Here is a 20,847-nt window from a genome sequence, read left to right as displayed (position 1 = left end):
GAAAATAAATCCTATTTTAAAATTTTGCTAAAATTTATGAGCTTTGCTTCTTATCTTTCTTCCATAGGAGAATTTAGTCTTTTGACAAGCTCTTCTTAAAATCTCTTACTCCTCGTTCTAGTGATTTGTCCATCCATGTTGAGCCCACCCAAGCCAAACTCTTTCTCCTTGGATAGTCCTCTATCAAAACCACCTCTGTTTGTTTGTGTTGCATCATGAAATGAACACTTATCGATGACACTTCTCCACCCAAATCTTCTTCCCGCTTTCAATTCCAACCCTTTAACCTTTCCATCCATCAAAGTCAAACCCTCACCCACACTCTCCTTCTCAAACTCACACTCACGCTCACACGCACCTCCTCTAATTCCCACATGCTTCAAACTCTCATGTTTCACGATGACGAAAACCATTCTAGTCATAGAAGACGACCCTCCCACTCCCCAACTTGAGGTGGTTCTCTTCTCACTTTCCATTTTCAATTATGCTTTCAGTTTTTGAGACAAATTTGGGTTTATAGGCATTGACCATGGTGTACCACAGATATGGGTGTTTGGCGATGATGAGGAAAAGGAGTGGCAGTTTTTTGTTGTTTTGGTGGTGCCCTGCTTTGGAGAGGGTTGGGTTTTGGTGGGGTCATTGGCGTTATAAACATTTTTTAACAGTGTCAGTTGAAATTGATAGAAAAGGTAACACTAAAGCATTTTTAAAAATATGAGGACGTAATTGGAGTTTTTTTTTTTAAATATAAGGACTTGATTGGACACTTTAATACAATTTGAGGACCAAATTAAGCCAAAAAAAGGTTAATAAGAGCATTATTTTTTCTTTTTGAGGAGACTTGGGCCTAATTGACCAAATGATTTGGAACCAGTTTGTGTCATGGACAGGGGGTGTAGTAGTGTAGATGAGATGAGCATATGGTAGACTCAATAAGGGTACCATTTTTTCCTTACAGAAGAACAAGAGTGGGCTTCCTACTTCCACCACATCCCTTCCCAATCAAAATCCGCAAAACATTAAGTACGGCGCTTTCCCTTTGCGAGCTGAGACTTACAAATAAATCCTTTGCTGCCAAACCACGCTCACTCTCATCATCACTTCATTCCCACTCTCCCCAGAAGAAGAAGAAGTGTCTTATAATAATGGGAATGAAGGGTGCCCCCGTCTGTCTCTCCGTCGACGACAACGTCGTTCTCAAGTCCCCAAACGACCGTCGTTTGTATCGCCTCATCCACCTCCCCAACGGCCTTCGCGCCTTGCTCGTTCACGATCCTGAGATTTACCCTGAGGGGCCTCCCAAGCATGCTCCAAATGAGGATGAAGTTGAAGAAGAAGAAGAAGATGATGAAGAAGATGGAGAATATGATGATGATGATGATGATGATGAAGATGAAGAAGAAGAAGAAGAAGGAGAAGAAGAAGAAGAAGAAGAAGAAGAAGAAGAAGAAGAAGAAGAAATGGATGGGGTGAAGGGTGGTGGTGCTGTTGCTGCTCAGAGCAAAAAGGTTGGCTTTTTATTCGTTTTCTTTTGTTTTCTGCATTTTTGGTGAATGCCCATTTTGATTTTATCTTTGTTTTGCAATGTGCTGCTATCTTGGCTTTGTTGGTAGATCGTTTTGGTGTAGATGGGATCTGGGTTCTGTGTGAGAATTTGGTGATGTGAGTGGGGATTGGGGAATGATTATGCTGTGTGTTGCTTTGTTTTTATTTTTTCAATGTGAGTGAATGAATGAGTGAATTGATGTGTTTTTGTTGTTTGCAGGCTGCAGCAGCTATGTGTGTAGGAATGGGCAGCTTTTCTGACCCGGATGAAGCTCAAGGACTAGCGCATTTTTTAGGTTTGGATATTTACCTCATTTAGTTACTGTTTGGATAAACTTCTTTGTAAGTACTTATAGGAGAATGAAATGAGAAGGTAAAATGGATTAAATTTTTCTCATTAGTTAGAATCAACTTATGCCTTGCAATTTTTATAAAAGCTCTCCCGTCTTAGTTCTCTGAAAGTTGAGGTGTATAAGTTGATGAACTTATGGAAGAAGTTAATTTGGTTGACTTTCTTGCTTTCTTCTTCTATAAGTGTTTATTGAGAAGTTTATTCAAATAGGGCCTTGGGCTTTTTTCTTTTTCGATTTATCATTGGATGGCAATTTTTTTTAATATCATGGATTAAAAATTATGATTCTATGTATTTTGTTTGCAGAACACATGCTCTTCATGGGGAGTGATGAATTTCCAGATGAAAATGAGGTCTGTTGGGCTATGTCATATATAGCTTATTTATGTCTGCTTGAAAATGATTGAATTCTTATATAGTATCGAGAAAATGATTTATCTGAAATATGTTCGTTTTGGTTTAGAAGAATGGTGTGAAAGTGATAAAACCTGAATATCTGCTATTATGACATAATAGTACTTTAAGACAAGATACAGCTAATGCTACTTATGCATGAGTGTACTCTTATTGCCTTTTCCTTCTTCACATATTGATGTGTGCCTGAAATCCTGAATTCAAATTCAGGAATATTACCTGTCTTCTGTCAAAAAAGTGTTCACTATGTGAAAGTTAAACTTTTGATTCAAATGTATTACTTTATTTCACGTTATGTAGGATTCCAATTTTATAGTTTTGTGAGCAATCTTGACATTCTTTCACTGAATGCCATATCGCCCTAGGAGGGTCTTTCTGAAGTTTCAACTTCCTATCGTTACTGATATGTTAAATGATAAATTTAAATGCAGTTCTTAGTTCTTACTATTATTAACTTTCCGTATTGTAATCTAAATAATTCTTCGTTGCTTCTACATGTCTGATGTCACATATTGTGGTTTTATACCCTGCGCAGCTAGGTTATATTCCCAACTGATTCCCCCTCTTATTCTTCGTAGATACTTAAAATTAATTAAGATTAATTTGATTAATTTCTTTGTATCTATGGCATGAATTGTCACTTTTCTTGTGGTTAATTGTGCTGGTACCCTTAATGTATGTGAAAGAAGCATAACATAGGTTAATGGGACTAGGAGTTGACACTTTGACTCTTCTTATTGTTAGTATGATAGCTATTTGTCCAAGCATGGTGGCTCATCAAATGCATACACAGAAACTGAATACACCTGCTACCATTTTGAAGTGAAGCGAGAGTTTCTGAAGGGTGCCTTGAAAAGGTAAACTCTGTAATGCATTGTATTGACAGCACAGTTCATTAGGTGATTTTACACATTACTTGTTGCAGATAGGTTCTGCTTCCAAATTTTTTTGTACCTGTCTTGTGCCACTGGTTACTAACAGTCTAACACATAAATCTATGCATATATTGGATATACATTTTAGCTACTGTAGTTTTATAGAAGTAAAAAGTGATTTTATTTTTTATTTTTTTACTGTTAATTAGATTTCTGGCCAGTGGCCACATGTGTTGTAAAACTGAACAGAATTAGTATTTGTTGTAAAGCGTAAAACAGAATTAGTATGCATTTCAACACAAGATTTTCAGATCATTAATCCAGTAAAATTGGTTCTGTCTTTGTTATTTTAGTCATCTCAGTGTTTGGTGAAATACAATGCCTATTGATCATCAATCCAGTGACCTATTAGTAAATTATCTGTTGGTAATATTTTAATTATCAACATTTGCTGTTGGTTACATTTCATTATTGGTTTCTTTCCTTATCAGATTTTCTCAGTTCTTTATTTCACCTCTTGTAAAGATGGAGGCAATGGAGCGAGAAGTACTTGCAGTAGATTCAGGTAGTCTAATTTTAGTCCAATTCTACAGATTTCCACTTTATCTTTCATTTTAAAAAACAAATTTTATCTGTCAGTTTGCTGATGAATTGTGTTTTTGGCTTACAATTGTATACCATACCATAATGGTGTACAACACTGAACATAGAATTTAACCAGGTTTTACAAAGTGATGCTTGCCGCCTTCAACAACTTCAGTGCCATACTTCAGCTCATAATCATCCTTTAAATAGATTCTTTTGGGGTAAGTTGTATTTTGTTATTCATCCATTTGTTGGTCAATTAGTTTTCAGCTTATTTTGTATGCTTGAAAAACTATTTTATTTCTTTTTCACATGAAGGGAATAAAAAGAGCTTGGTTGATGCAATGGAGAAGGGTATTAATTTGCGCGAGCAAATATTGAAATTATACAAGGATTATTACCACGGTGGATTGATGAAGCTTGTTATTATTGGTGGAGGTGAAGATCTATTTCACTATCTAGTATATGGTTATTCTATTTGCATTCAAGAAGTTACCAGGTTTACTATAATCATATTTAGTTCCAGGCAATAATGTGCCTAGTGTTTCCTGAGTAAGCCTAACAAGGGATACAGGTTTGTAGCTAGCCACTCTTGATTTATCGGAAGTTGAGAAATCATTGCATCAGCCTTGAGATAGATTTATTTGTTCAAAGTGTATATCAGTCTGATCTTAAGTTATGTTGGAAGCTGTTGTTGTGCATGAAAGCTCATTTCTAAAAGACAGGCTGTTAAAACATGGAGTCTCTGGTTTTGTGTCTCACTGACTTACTAATTGGCAAGAGGAGTGAGTCAACAAAAGATCGGATCTAGCCTGGAGAGAAAAAAAGTGCATAGAACTTGTTCTGGTGTAGCAAATACTAACATGTGGGCAATACTGCCTCTCCTTGCAACAAATTTTTTTACATTTCTTAATACAGTGCAGTATGGTAAAAACAATAAGGAAAATTGAAACTCTTTTCTTAAGAAATACTGTAATAACTTTGATTCATAATACCTAGGAAAACCTATAATGTTGAAGAAGTAATTGCTGACCAAGAACCCATGTTTTACTTTGTGTCCTTGTTCATAGAGGGAAAATGGTGAAAGAAATTCACGTGAGCAATCCCATTCTTTTTATTCAATATATGGGGAAGCCCCAATTTTTAGCATGCATGGCTTCTTTTCATTAGTTGTGGTCTTTGTATGATTAGTTTTTTTTTTTCTGGATGAAACTCGATGCAAATTCTTACTGAAACTGAAGTGCATACTGAATGCTAATTGAAAGATTTGATGCATCTTGTTAATGTTGATAAGATTTTATTTTATTTTTTATTGAATAATTGCACCTGTAAAAACAGTTATCATCATATTAATATTTAGACAATTCTATGTAAATAATTTTGTTAATACACTATTTGAAACAGTGATTTGTTCTATTGGCTCTAGTCAGGGCTCAAGAGTAGGACTAACATAGTAACATTGATATATGGTGGTATGATTTGAGTAATATGCTTATAAATAACGCAGAGTCTCTGGATGTGCTTGAGAGTTGGGTTGTGGAACTGTTTGGCGCTATCAAGAAAGGTCAGGCAAACCCAGTGTTCACAGTGGAAGGTCCTATCTGGGAATCTGGTAAAGTTTATCGGCTAGAAGCTGTCAAAGATGTTCATATCCTTGATTTATCATGGACATTGCCCTGTCTACACCAAGAGTATTTAAAGAAGCCAGAGGATTATTTAGCTCATCTCCTTGGGCATGGTAAGATACCTCATTATGGATAAATCCTATGATGTATTATTGTATCTATTATCATTCATTTTTATGCATCTTATTGTATGTCTCTGTTGCAAATTAAAGTGATACACTTGTACGTCAATTAGCATTGGAGAGTTTCTCTTCTCTAGCATTTCTCTCCCTTTTCTTGTGATATTTCAAAGCTTGTCAACAAATTTCCTGCACAGCAACTGCCAGTTGTCATCTATTTGGTTAATAATATAATATAAAAAAGGATAGTGTTCCCTGCCTGCTGAAATTTTTATTTTATTTTAAATACTTTAGCCCCAACTTAAAATGCTTGATAAACTTCTGAAACATTGTTTTCTGCACTACCATATTCTCATTTCTGGTTAATGGTAATATAGATTGTTGATTCATATGTACTAACTATTTCTCATTTAAATCTAAAATTCTAAGATTGAAAGTTTTATGGTTTTCATTAACAAGAGCATACTTAACCCTTCAGAGGGCAGAGGAAGCTTGCTCTCCTTTCTCAAGTCCAGAGGATGGGCTACATCTCTATCTGCAGGAGTTGGGGAAGAAGGAATTTATCGGTCATCTATAGCTTATGTCTTTGTCATGTCCATACACCTCACAGACTCTGGTATAGAAAAGGTAATCCCAGTTTCTTAACTTTTATAGGCCATTCAGATGGAAGAGTAAGTAGCTTTTTGTGTTTTTAGAAAGCCATCACTGGTCAAGTTATAAGGTTAGATTCAGTTTCAGCTTTATTATCATTTGGGAGTTTTAATGGTTTAAAATTTTCATGAATAAATTATAAATTATAAATGTAAGGTTGAAAGCATTATTTACTATTTTGTAACAAAATTAATACATCTTTTTCAGTATATGCTTTCAGGAATTCAAGTTTCAGCATTTGTTACTTCAATATGGCTTAACTTTTTTTTTTTTTTTTCACTTAACAGATCTTTGATATCATTGGCTTTGTCTATCAATACCTTAAGTTGTTGCGTGAAGATACTCCACCAGAATGGATATTTAAGGAACTTCAAAATATTGGAAACATGGATTTCAGATTTGCGGAAGAGCAGCCTCCAGATGATTATGCTGCTGAGCTTGCAGGTTTCTAATTTATTTTCTTGAAGTTTTCTTGGCAATATAGAGTCAAACTTTTTTTTTTCCTGGTATGAGTTGAAGTTTGTTTAATATGGGAGGAGATATTCTCTGATGTTAGTGGCTTTTGAAAATCTTGGTGTTTGAAATGATGCAGTTTTGGTATAAGAACATATCTAAATCACTACTATTTGAGTGGATTATGATGTTAGTTTATGTTTGATCTTTGTCGTAAAAGGATAGTAAACTACGTTTTTATAAACATAAGATTTAATTGAAGTACTCAGCTAATCTATAATATTTGACAATCAATTGTACATGAAAAAAAAGAAGCAAACTTAAGTATAGATGAAAGGAATATTATTGTCATGTAGTTACTTAGTAAAACCTGAAGATCTATTTGTTATGCTCTCAACCCAATTATAGGAAAGAGTTTGCTGGCCATGTCATATTTGTGGTTGTTTCCTATGTGGGTATTGCTATTTAGAAATCCGATATGATTTTTTACAAATTTATTGTCCTTATTGGTTTATTCTTTTTTTATTGTGCAGAAAATTTGCACTTTTATCCACCGGAGCATGTAATTTATGGTGACTACGTGTTCAAGACATGGGATGAACAATTGTTAAAACAAGTTCTTGGTTTCTTCGTTCCGGAAAACATGAGGGTAGATGTTGTTTCAAAGTCATTCCTTAAGTCAGAAGGTGCATTTTTTTTTCTCCCTTGTCTAATTGGAAATTGCTTGTTGGCCTTTTTCCTTTCCTGTATCATTGACTGGCAAAGGTCTAAGCTACTGACTAATGGCTATCGTTATGCACGCTAATAATCCTATTCAATAATGATGTTGTAATCATAGCTATTTTTTTTGAGACTGGGGGGGGGGGGGGGTGGTGAATGGTAACCAAAATTTCACTGTTCAGAGATTAGTTCTGGAAGTTATATTTTCACCACAAGGCAATTGAACTATTTTTTTCAGATTTCCAATATGAACCTTGGTTTGGTTCTCGTTACGTTGAAGAAGATATTGCTCAAAGTTTCAGGGAGTTATGGAGAAATCCTCCAGAAATTGATGCCTCACTGCATCTTCCTTCCCAAAATGAGTTTATTCCTAGTGACTTTTCTATACGTGCTAGTGACACCTGTGTTGATGATTTTGCAAATTCAACTTCTCCTAGATGTTTAATTGATGAGGCATTGATAAAATTCTGGTACAAACCGGATAGCACTTTCAAAGTTCCTCGTGCAAATACATATTTTCGAATTACCATGAAGGGTGGCTATGCTGATGTAAAGAGTTGTGTATTATCCGAATTGTTTATTCACCTTCTTAAAGATGAGTTGAATGAAATCACATATCAGGTAAATTATCTATCTTTTTTTGTTTATAAGAAACAGAATAGGACAATAAAAGAGGATAGAAAATTCTCCTACAACAAGAAAGAAGTAAACAAAGCACAGAAGCAAAAGACAACTTGTGCTCAGATACAGTTTTTCTATTAAGGACATAATACAGAAAAATAACTAAAGCTTAAAAAATGCTTATTTTTCATGAGATTCTTCATGAATAAATTATCCATTTCTATTGTTTCTGGAGCTCTTCCTAAACTAATCTTTAAATCAGATAACCATCGGTTTGCCTATTGTCAATCATAAAAATGCTCTCATTTTTTATTATTTGTGGAAAGTGAGTCCAAAAGAATGCCTTTATAACTTTGTAGAGTTCACTTTTATTCTCTTACAATTGAACTAAATTTGCTTTTTAGTTTTTAATGGAAACTGGTCTCTAATATCACTTCTAGGAAAGAGCTGGCAAATTGGCCTTATTAAATACCTTTAATGCTAATACCTGATTTTTGAAGGTGCTTTAACCCTTGTATAGTATCACCAAAGTTATGTTTCTCTACAATGTTAATAAAGGAAGAAAGCAGTACTGAAGGCATATTAAAACACTTCTTTAATATTTATTAAATAATTAAATAAAGTATCCAATTATCCATATACCACAAGTCAATCAATAGAGAACAGTATCTTTAGCGTTGCGGCTATTCAGTTATTGACACTTCTTATTGCCTATTCACATCCCAACCAACTTTTAATTGCAGTTTCTTAAATTGAGTATTTGAAGGTGATATAAGAAATTGTGTTTAAAAGTAGTGGAGGCCAAGGGTGTGCCAATTGTCCCATCCTCTTTTTAGGTATTATTTTAAATAAATCTGTCTATGGATGCAGGCTAGTATTGCCAAGTTAGAAACTTCTGTCACTTATGTTGGTGACATGCTTGAGCTGAAGGTCTATGGTTTCAATGAAAAGCTTCCTGTTCTGTTATCTAAATTCTTTTCAGTATCTAAATCATTCATGCCAACTGATGATCGGTTTAAGGTATGTGACATGTTTATTTGGATTTTTTTTTATTGTTGACTTTGTTTTACTTTTTCTGTCTTCAATTTTCCTACATTCTTTGCTGTTGTGACCCAATAATTATCTGAACAGGTAATAAAAGAAGACATGAAGAGAGCTTTAAAGAATGCCAACATGAAGCCTCTAAGCCATTCAACATATTTGAGATTACAAGTTTTGTGTGAGAGTTTCTATGACGCTGATGAGAAGCTGCATTATCTAAATGATTTGTTTCTTGATGATCTGAAGGCATTTATCCCTGGGCTTCTCTCCCAGGTTGATATGAAATATTTAATATTAGTATTTTCTATTATACTATTTACAGTTTTATTGTCTTCCAAATTCCAAATTCCAATTATGATGGTTTTAGGAGTAAAACAGATGCTGTCAATACTATTAGTGATTGGTGAGCAACATGCACCTGAATGTGTCATGTGTGTTGTGCCAACACCTGAGGTGCACATGGATGAGCAATTGTTATTGTGCTTGAAGCTTGTGACTTTATTTCTTGTGCTGTACAAATTGCTCCCTATTTTGACACTTGTGCATATAGAAGTTTTATGCCATAGGTTGATAATGCTAACAACTGCAAGAAAACAACTACTCCTCGATGATTTGTTCTATATTTATTGGTTTTTAGTTGATTTGTAAATGAGTTCTGTTATGAATACTGATAAGTCAACATAGGTTAACTGTAACCTTTTTATGATTAGTGTAGTTTTGCCTTTAATTTGTAGTTGTGACATTGTTGGAGATTTAGTCTTTATATCTAAACTTTACAGATATACATGGAGGGTCTTTGCCATGGAAATCTGTCAAAAGAAGAAGCAATTGGCATAGCAAAAATATTTAAGATGAATTTTCCAGTTAATCCACTCCCTATTGAATTGAGGCATGCTGAGCGTGTTATTTGCCTCCCATCCAGTGCCAATTTAGTTAGAGATGTCAATGTGAAGAATAAGTCGGAAAAAAACTCGGTGGTTGAGGTAATTTCAGTTATATTGGTTTTTGTTTATATTTCACCGTGTTCCATAGATAATTGGTTTTCAATGATCCCTGACAAATTTCTCCTGCTCCTTGCATTGGTTTTGGTATTTATGCAGCTTTATTTTCAAATTGAGCAAGATTTTGGTCTGGGGTCAATCAAATTGAAAGCTTTAATTGATCTTTTTGATGAAATTGTGGAGGAGCCATTTTTCAATCAACTGAGGTGACAATCTGTTGCTCAAAGTTTCTTATATTTGACATCTGATATTTGTTAATGATGATTGGTTCTCTCTTCTCCTATTTTCTCATGATTGATGCTCTTTGCCCCAATGCACTTGTACTGACATTTACTTGAGCGTGCTACACTGGGTTATTGATCACTTTTAAACTCCATTCTTTTTAAACTAGTTCCATGCATAGGTTATTGAAGACTTGATAATGAAGTGGTCTTGATTTGGTCTGGAAATTTCTATTCTGTTATAGAATCCTAGTTTCACTGAAAAGCACTTTTAAATTCAATGAAACCATTCACTTGCAGTCTTTCACTAGGTTGAGATTGCCGTTTCTTCATCTTTCATTTCTCTCTCTCGCCTTCTTGTTTTGTCTGTTTGGGGACTAAAATTCATGTATCTGGATACAGGACAAAAGAGCAGCTTGGTTATGTTGTTGAATGCAGCCCACGAGTAACATATCGTATCTCTGGGTTTTGTTTCTGCGTTCAGTCATCTGAGTACCACCCAGTTTACTTGCAAAGTAGAATTGAAAACTTCTTAAATGGCCTGGAAGAATTGTTGGTAAGTGTTCCTGATTCCTTCAACCTCCATGTTCTTAGCCTATTTGCTTCCTTGTGAACTGCAATTAAGTTAACATGACTTGGGTTCTTAATTCTGAAGAGGTTATAACCCACCCTTCTATTTTTGAGAAAGGAGGAAATGGATGCAAATAGTAAAAATGCGAGGAATTTGTAATTAGCAGAGTCTGAAATATTTTCTCCCCCTCAGATGATGGCATTAACGTTGTTATAGCCCGAATCTGAATTGTTTATTGTTTAAATCACAGACAATGAGAAATCCTATTACCTGTTTTAATGCTTGTTATATAGTAGTTGTCTCAAATTCAATGAAAAACAAGAGGTTGTGAAAAAGAGAGACAGACAGACAGAAGCTGCTATTCTATGAATTATTTCTCATTTCTCTTTGTAGCAAAATTATCTTTCTCTGTTGAGTCTTCATCTCAAAGAAAATAAAATGTCAAAAGAACTTGTTCCAAAAAGGCTTTTTTTGTTTCTGACTAGATTTTTTTATTCCCTTATCTAAAATATTATATTGAAATGTAAATGAAGACTTATGCTTTGGAGAAATATTTTGGGATTGCAGGATGGGCTTGATGGTGATTCCTTTGAGAATTACAAAAGTGGGTTAATGGCAAAGCTGCTGGAGAAAGACCCTTCACTCACATATGAAAGCAATAGATTGTGGAACCAAATTGTTGAAAAAAGGTATTTTATATTTTGGGGTCTAAATGTTAGTGTTAGACTTTAGTTATTTAAGTTGTCAGTTATTGTTTAAGTATTATAACCAGCAGCCACTTATTCCTACATGGTTCAGCTGCCAGATATCTTTTATGCTCACATTTTGTTATTTCTGGTTACTGCTGAATCTGCTGTTTATGGAACATTTTCTGCCAAGTGATGATAGAAGTTTAAGGAGGACTAAAAGGGGCTAGCCTTGTAGGAAATGTCTTTATTAGCTGCATTTTGTTGCTATATTGATGCTATAAAACATTATTGTTTTCAGGTATATCTTTGACTTGTCAAAGAAGGAAGCAGAAGAATTGAAGAACATAAGTAAGCATGATGTTGTTGAATGGTACAAGACTTACTTAAAACCGTCGTCTCCAAAGTGCCGACAACTACTTATTCGGCTATGGGGTTGCAACACAGACTTGAAAGAAGCTGAAGCACTACCCAAATCTGTGCAGGTAATTACAGATCCAGCAGCTTTTAAGATGCAATCCAAGTTTTATCCAAGTTTTTGTTAACTTTGAAGATGTAGTTTGTTCAAATGTTGAAATTAAGGCAACTAGAACCAGAGATGGTCCTCATTTGAGTCATTTCTCATTTATTGGTTGTAGTCTTGTCATGACTGCTGGGGTACCATCCATATACTTATAATGAACTAAAGTTTAAGGAGGGGAATACAGAATTTGTTACCTGGAACCACAGATTTTGTTGATGTAAATTACATTTATTTGGGAAATATTCTTTTTATCAACAAGTTATTATAGTTCATTGACTGAAAGCGTTATACATTTGGTCCTATGTACATGTTTGTTCCCTTTCGTACGAGTTGCTCCTTTTTAGTCTATATTTGACTTTTTTCTCTCTAAAAAGTTAAAAAAGTTAAAAATAAAATATTTAAGAGTGCGTTTGGATGAAAAATTTTGACTGAGAAAAGTAATCTATCAGAGAATTTAAATTTCTGTACTTTAAAATTCATCGTTTGAATGTTTTTTTATGACGAATTTAAATTTTTGGAATTTTAAAACAGAATTTTAAACAACTAAAAATGTGAAATTTCAATTTTTTTTCTAAAATATAAGAAATTGAAATTCTCTTCTTGATAGAAGAATCGTCTAAAACGTTCGCGTTATTTTCTTTATAACCTTCATCCTCTCTTTCATCTGAAAAGTTCTCGAAATTTCATTCTCGAACTCACGACTCTTTTCTCATGTCGATGATCCTCTTCTTCAAGAAATATCGTCTCAGCTCGTGGAGTATTGATCGAATGTGGGCGTAGGGGGACACATAGAACTACACCTGCTAGTCAGGGGAGCAACCGTCACTAATCATGCGGCGGAGGTGTTCGCTGACGCGGAGGGCCTATGTCATGCCTTGTGTTGTTGACTGAATGTTGTGGTTGAATGTGGTGGGATACACCGTCGTGTCCTGATTCTCCTGCGACTTCCTATGCCGCATCAATGTTCTTCTCTTTGGAAGCACACCAACCATATTTCTTTTTTTTGCATTCATTTTCTTTCATCCTCACAATTTTTTTTTTATCCAAACACAATTTTGAAAATAAAAGAATTTCAATTGAAGTATTTAAAATTTTTGGAATTTAAAATTTTCTCATCCAAACACACTCTAAAAATAAAAGTTATTTGATAGTTTTATTTTGTTAGCTTGAAAGATATAATTGGAGAGTGAGGAGAGATGAGATAACAAGGGAAGATGGACAAGATTAGGAGTGAGATAGAGAAAAGAGTAGAAATAGGTGAAAATAATACAAAGTGTGATCCAAGATTTTGTTTTAAAAGAAGTGAATTTAATATCACTTAGATCAACGACTCGATTTGTGGGACCAATTTAATATCAAGTTATAATTTTTAATGATTAATTTGATATTAAATTATATTTTTTAAGACTAATTTGATATTTAATTATACGGTAGGACGTAATTATTGTATTTTTTCTGAATTCACGAACTAAAGTAGAGATTTGGTTCTTTTCAATAAGACTATATTGTCAATGCCTGATATTTTCAGGACCCATTATCCATTTTTAAAACTTTTGCTAAGCTTTCTTTCTAATGTTAATTTTTTTTAAAAAAAAATAGGTAAAACCATACCTAGGAAATTTAATTGTTTTAGCATTAAGAAACGAGGACGAGGGCATAATAGGATCATGACAAAAAAACAATAATAAAATAAAGGAAATCTTAAATTGCTGTGACCAGAAGTTTTGACTATTTTGCAAACTATGACATACGGATATTGTATTCATTGACACTTTCAAAGAAAGACAATAAAACTAAGCATTGCTGATTAAAATGGGAAAGACAACTGAAACACTTAAAAGAACATAATTTTTTTAAGGAGACATAACATCCCATCCCCAATGGCACCATTGATAAATTCCATGGATCAATGTTGCTTTTTCTTGGTGTCCATGTTGCTCTCCAGCCCTTGAACATGATTCATGTGTCCTTCATTTTCAATCACTGGTATCACCACTTCTTGGATTTGGAGCATGGTGATCTTCTTTTCTATTTCATTGAGGTTCTGATCAATCAACCATGAGAGATCATTCAAATCCACCAAGCTAGGATTGCCAACAACCTTTCCAGCGGTCAGGTATTGAAGCATAAGATTGGTCATCTCTTTCTTCCTGTTTTCATTCCTTTGTCTTGTCAACTGCTGTTGGCCTTTGGTGATCATTTGCCTCAAAAAGCTCTCCTGATTCAACATCTTTCTGCTTTGTCTCACTTCAGGCATTTCCATGAACCTTGAAAGCACCCTTTGGACTCCAGAGTCAGATGGCCAAACCTCTGGCTGAGGATCATTTGGACTATAGATTATAGCACATGTTTCAATCCCACAAAGAGTGCTAATTTCATTCATCTTCTTCATCAAACCTTAATAAAACATGAAGAGAATTTAGAGAATCTGAGTAGTGATGTGAAATTGAAACTTTATTAAATGGTAAATATGCATGCTACAACGTTTTTTTTTAGAAAAAAAAAAAAGATGCATGCTACAAGGTTAATAATACACAGAAATATGCATGCTACAACGTTTTTTTTAAGAAAAAAAAAAGATGCATGCTACAAGGTTAATAATACACAGTTTATGTACAAAATAATATATGAAGTAAAGAGAAAACAATCACTGACCATTCTTTCTTTTCTTCAATGTTGTCTTCCTCTTTGAGTCATTGGGTATGTATGTAAGATTCAACTTCTTTCTAGCCATGGTAGTGATCAGAAAGGAGAAAAAAAAGAAGCAAGAAATCAATTCTGAAAATGTGTTTAATTTGATGTGCCCTTCTCACATTCTTTGTTGTGTTGTTTATATAAACAAATTTAAGAAGCAACTATGTTCAATTTAGGGAAAGCTTTGCTAGCTGCATTCATTAGAAAATCTGAATTACCAAATTGGGTCCATATATGCGCATTATATTAACACAAATTTATAATTAAATCCATGTATATGAACGAGGTATTGTACTCTAAAATTTACATTTAGAAGTCTAACTGATCAAGCATGGTTAATGAATTATTATAATTTTTTTGATAGGAAGATAATTCTTATAGATAAAAAAAAAGTATTCTAAAGTTTATGGAAGAAGAAAAATATGATGAAAAATAGAGGTAATAAAAATTAGGTTTAATTATTTTATTGGTTCTTATGGTTACAAAAGCTTTCTCTTGTACTTAAAACATTTTCTTTTGAACCTTATATTATTTTTAATCTTTTTAAGTCTTTTTATATATCATTTAATATTTTTTGGTCTCTATGATGAGAACTAAAAAAGACTAAAAATAATATGCACAAGGACTAAAAAAAATGTTAAATATGGAATCATAAAAAAAAATATTATTATTAAATATATACAAAATGGATACGTTATTATTAAATATAAAATAGCAGTGCTAGGTAATCACTAATTATTTAATATAAAATAATAATGTATGAATTATTTATTAATCTAGTACGATATTAAATATGTTATTCACAGTATTTTTATGTTAATGTTATTCACAGTTAATTACAAGTAAAATTATCAAATTTAAGAGTTTATATATATTCGTGAGAGTTCTATAAATTCAACTGGTAAAAGTTTACTTTATATAAAAAATATCTATAAATAATATAATAATGAATCATTTTAATATTATAATAAAGTAAAATAATAAATCATAAATTTTAATATTCTAAAATAATTAAGTCTAGTAGTATATCACTACTAGATAAGTTCAAACTACACTAAATAAAACAAAAAATTAATTACTATTTTAGTCCTTGAATTTTGGGTGTATATTTTTTTTTTCATTCTTGAAATTTAAAAATATTTTTTTAGTTCTTGAATTTTAATAAATTATATTTTTTAATTCCTGATATAATAAATTGACATTTTATGTTAGTTTTTAACACTTTGTGGCAATTTTTTTAGCATTTTGTGGAAGTTTTAAAATGCAAATTCAAAATGAACAAGTATTATGATTTAATTTGGAAAATCAATCCATTTTTTTCTCAAACGATTTCAACAGCTTTTAAAATAAGTGTAAAAATTGGTTTTTGGTATCAAAACTAGTTTTAAATAAGGTTTAATTATTATTTTAATATCTAAATTTTAGGCGTGTGGATTTTTTAGTCCTTAAAATTTAAAACTATTTTTTTCATAAATTTTGATAAATTGTTCTTTTGAGTCTCTGGCATAATAAATTGATATTTTGTGATGGGTTATAAATGTCATAAATTAATTTTTATTTTTAGTTGCTTAAATTTAAATTTTAAAACCGTCAAAATGTGTTAAAAAAAACCACTACAAAGTGCTAAAAATCACCATAAAATGTTAATTTATTATGTCAGGGACTAAAAAAACATCCCCCAAATTCAAGGACTAAAAAAGTAATTAATCTTAAAACAAATAATAAGTTCACACAATAACAAAATATAACTTCTTAAAACAATAACACTTAAATAATGTAAAAAGCACAAATGTCACTTAAATAATCCATAAAACAACTTAAATAAATAAAATACAATACATTAGGTGAACATTTTGGATTGAATTTCTTAATCCCGCACACTTAATCTTAAACTTGTGAATCAACCGAGTAATTTACCGAGTTTGTTTCAAATCTACTGAATCTATTTCGAATCTACTAAAAAGAGAACTTGTTCACCAGTTGAAATATTTTGGTGAAGAATTTACAAGTTAATCTAAAAATTTGATAATCAATTATAATTATATGACAATTATTTTCTCATAGTATCTACTCCTTCCTTCTCATTTTTTTAATTGTTTTAGTTTTTTTAAAATATTTATTTTTAAAATTTTAAAGTCTATTTTTTTAAATAAATTCTTATTTAATATTCACTACTAATAAAGTAGATATCAAAGATTAAAATATTAAATACACATATTTTTTTAGTAGATATAATAAAGATATTTTAGTCTAAGTGTAAAAATGTTTCATTTAAATTTTTCTTAATTTATGTGCATTAATTATAAATAACTAAAAATACGAGAAGGAAGGGAGTACCGTCAAAAGAGCTAGAATGCACTGCTGACAACAGCTGGAAAAAGCTCAAGTGCATTTGGCCTACCACAACAATTGGCATAAACATTACCCTCTATAAACCAATATTGGAAGATTTCCCAAGAAAACCTCACCAATTAAAAAAATTAAGATTTTTTTTTAAAAGCAATAGTGGATTCCAGATCATCCACATCTCAAGCATAAACTCACCAACCAAACTTGTGTTTAAGCCATATTTTTAAAATTATAATAGTTGTAGTATTTAATAATTACAACATCAATATGATTATATTTTTAAATAGTAAAATATATTTCGATTTATTTTTAAAAAATAATATTTCAATTTAAAGAGAACTTAATTTAATTAATAAAATACCTAATATGTATAAAGGGGAAAATCCATAAGTTCTCTTTGATATAATACTTTATAAATTTCTTATTATTTTTTGGTTTTTAATATTAATTACTCCCTTCGTCCCAAAGTAGTAGTCATCGACTCATCGTAAGATATTCTACACAGACAAAAAAAGTAATAAATAGATAAAAGAAAATAATAATTTTATAAAATTAATCATATATCTTCATTAATTTATTTATAGATTTTGTTGTTCACCATAAATATTATAAGAGATATAAGTAAAAAAACGTAATTAATGTTTACATTGAAAAACTAACATAATAATTATTTTAAGATAATTTTTTTTTCTCTTAGATGACAACTATAACGAGACAGTAATTTTTACCCATTTAACAATAATTACATGTTTAACTACCACCAATAACCATTTTAAAATTTGGATGAAGACTTAATTGTACTTTTGATTTCTCAAATATTTAATTGTACAAGTTTGGTGGTCTCTTTGTCACTCTTTCACTAAGAATTGAATAGATTTTAATGGAAGAAGTCAATTGACGTAATGAGGACTAAAATTACACTTTTGTGATACATGAGAAACCTAATTGGCACATTTAAAATTGAGGAGACTAAAATGGCACCATTGCAATACATAGAAAACAAAAGGTTTAATTAAATCATTAATATGTAAAAATATAAAAAAAATACTAAATATATTCAAACTATATTAAATAAAGTTTTAGATTTTTACAAAAAACATATAAATATACTTAATATAATTGGAACTAATAAAAAATAATTAGTTTTCTGATATAAATTGTATATTTTTATTAATATTAATTTATTAACATATACTAATAATTGTAGATATTGATAAATTAAATATTAAACATTAGTAAATGATAAAGTAAATCTTATTAAATACTAATAAAATAATAAATAAATAATAATAATATTAAGTATTAATGATATAATTTAATAAATATAGCCAATTAATCTTAATATTAATAATTTTTAGTTGAACATTTTCTTTGCACCTCCTCTAGTATAACAGAGTTGGAATTCCATTATGCATTGTGGGAGGGTGTTTTTGGAATTATCAAATGATGGTAGGGGCCAATAGTAAATATGTTGAGGCCAATAACAACGTCCTTTTCTTTTCCACCATGGACTACTAAAATCATTTATCCAAGTTCGAGCAATTGCTTCGTACATCCCATAAAATACTTTTTGCACCTCTTTTAACTTTAAATTTTACAAAATTCTGAAATTGCTCTAAATCACATATTATTATTTGATTGTTTTTCATAATAACGAATTTGGAATACATAATCATTGATAGAACCTTTCGAAAATTCAAATCTAGAATTACTTTTTTTTTTCGATCCAAGATTAAGTTATCCACAAAATCCACAAAACAAATATTATTTTCTAGATTTTTTAATTTATAATTAATTTTTGATAATTTCATATTAAATCCCCTGAATTATTTCTCAAACATTCTGACATTGTCTTTGAATAAAAAAAAAATAAACAATCTGAAAAATAAATACATAAAAGAAAATTGATATTGGCCCCTACCCCATTATTAATGGCCCCTACCACTTTTTGAAAATAAGATGAAAAGACATTCTTTTGGTTGTCCCAACATGTTTTTGCATACAAAATATGAAATAAAAACATGTTTTCATTGAGTATTTTGTGCGCACTTCATATACAACAATGGAATATATTTTTTGTTGTTGTATGTGTTAAGTCAAAAGACATTTATGTCTTAAAGACGATCATGACTCCTAATTATTTTAATTAGATGCAAATAAATACAAATGATATAAGTTGTGTCTCATATGTTCTTAGATCATGATCTGTATCTGTGCATTTGAAATTTTGGACGATACATTCATAAGGTGATCTGATATAACATTTAAGTAGTGCATGTACAACCTTCATTTAGTACTTTGTGCCTGAGATTCTTTCATGTAGAAAACATTCTCCTAGGATCTGTCAAAGTCCTATAAAGAATAAATGAAGTTCATAGTTTGGAAGACGTTGATCCTCATCAAAAGGCCCACTCTTTTGTTGTAGACTTGCTATTTCTGCTGAAGTACAAGACATGTTAACCTATCAGCATGGACTTTGCATGAAGAAGTGACACACATTTAATGCAAGCATTAAATGCTCCAATGGACTCAAGACTTTATACAATAATAGAGTGAAAAATCCAATCATTGTGAGACAACAAATACTTGGAGATGAAAGCTATATACAAAAGAAACTTTGAAGAAATAAGACACGAATCATCCATGCGATTTATTCTTTCATTCTTTTTTGTAAAGTTTTTTTGTGAATTCTTGTAAAGATACTAAGCTCTCAAAACACCTTGTATACCTTGAGAAAAAAAGACTAAAAATATTAAGTGATATATTCGTTTGTAAGACAATCACATATTTAGTAAGTGTGAAATCTTCCAACAAAACTTGTTGATTTGTTTAGAGCCAACGATGGCTTGGTAGGATAAAGAATACTTGATTTAAGTCAAGCTTTGGGTAGAGCTTGCAAGTGTAAGAGCTAGAAGTGACAATGAACAATACTAGTAACTTTGATAAGTTAGTGAAAACTTGGTGGTTGCCAAGAACTGGACGTAGTCTCGAATTTGAGACAAACAAGTATAATTCTTTGTGTGTTTCTTTATGTTTCTTGAACTAACAGAGGATTTGAATTTGTTTTAGATCTTATATCTTATTATTTCTTTTTACAAAGAAAATTATTTTTTTCATCGTCTAATGAAGTTTGAATCAAAACCTCTCTTAGTGGTTTTAGGTTTATCTGCATCAGATGATAAACATGTTTTCAGTCTTAGAAAAGTTTTTAAATTTCTAAAAGCACCATTCAATCCCCCTTCTTGTGTTATTTGCTTCTATAGTATGAGAGTTTCATACAAAATCTATAACAAAAACGTGCTTTTGTTGCAGTACATGTTTCCTTTTATATTTTGTTCACACCTCCCTACACTATGATAGAAACACATTTTCATTGTGGATTTTATATGCAATTAAATAACAAAATCATGATTTCGTGGGAAGAAATTTTTGGGGAAAAAAAATCCACTCATGTGGGTAAGGGCCATGAGCAATGTGGTAAGGGACCAAATAGCCCGAGTAAGTGGTGGTTTTTGGGTATTGTTATTGCCACTACCTAATTTGCTATGGACACTATCCATGTGGGTGTCTTTTCATGGTATTCCCAAATTTCCTCCTAGTATGAAGCATGTTTCCATTTTGCAAATGGAGGTGAAAAAAAAAACATAATCATGATTCTATTCTACAAGTGTACAATAAAATTAAGATTTTATTGCCAATTTTTTTCACCCCAATTTTTAAAAAGAAAATATGCTTTTATTGTACATTTTGATAGTTATACTCCATTATGCTATTTTTTTGCCACCTCCATTTATGCAATGA

At 31.5% G+C, this 20,847-nt stretch overlaps 2 protein-coding genes across 2 annotated transcripts; one reads left to right on the top strand and one right to left on the bottom strand.

Annotated features, from left to right (window-relative positions):
• The first annotated feature begins 848 nt into the window (after nt 1-848).
• On the top strand, nt 849-12,243 carry LOC100799924 (nardilysin-like). Its single transcript, XM_014764081.3, has 19 exons — nt 849-1,508; nt 1,766-1,841; nt 2,204-2,250; nt 3,056-3,168; nt 3,678-3,751; nt 3,897-3,992; nt 4,090-4,209; nt 5,279-5,509; nt 5,994-6,142; nt 6,454-6,610; nt 7,153-7,305; nt 7,578-7,960; nt 8,831-8,980; nt 9,092-9,274; nt 9,781-9,984; nt 10,102-10,208; nt 10,626-10,779; nt 11,362-11,483; nt 11,782-12,243. Exons 1-19 carry the CDS (start codon nt 921-923, stop codon nt 12,023-12,025), a joined length of 3,351 nt encoding a protein of 1,116 aa, XP_014619567.1. The 5' UTR covers nt 849-920; the 3' UTR covers nt 12,026-12,243.
• A 1,448-nt stretch (nt 12,244-13,691) lies between these two features.
• Nucleotides 13,692-14,913, bottom strand: LOC100785964 (agamous-like MADS-box protein AGL80). The gene is made up of 2 exons (XM_006591144.3): nt 14,659-14,913; nt 13,692-14,400 (listed from the first exon to the last, which is right to left on the bottom strand). Exons 1-2 carry the CDS (start codon nt 14,735-14,737, stop codon nt 13,910-13,912), a joined length of 570 nt encoding a protein of 189 aa, XP_006591207.2. The 5' UTR covers nt 14,738-14,913; the 3' UTR covers nt 13,692-13,909.
• Nucleotides 14,914-20,847: the final 5,934 nt, after the last annotated feature.

Source organism: Glycine max, chromosome 11 (genome assembly GCF_000004515.6).
Source record: "Glycine max cultivar Williams 82 chromosome 11, Glycine_max_v4.0, whole genome shotgun sequence".
NCBI lineage: Eukaryota > Viridiplantae > Streptophyta > Magnoliopsida > Fabales > Fabaceae > Glycine > Glycine max.
The sequence above is the reverse complement of the archived record's forward strand: the minus strand, read 5'-3'. Positions and strand labels throughout refer to the sequence as shown.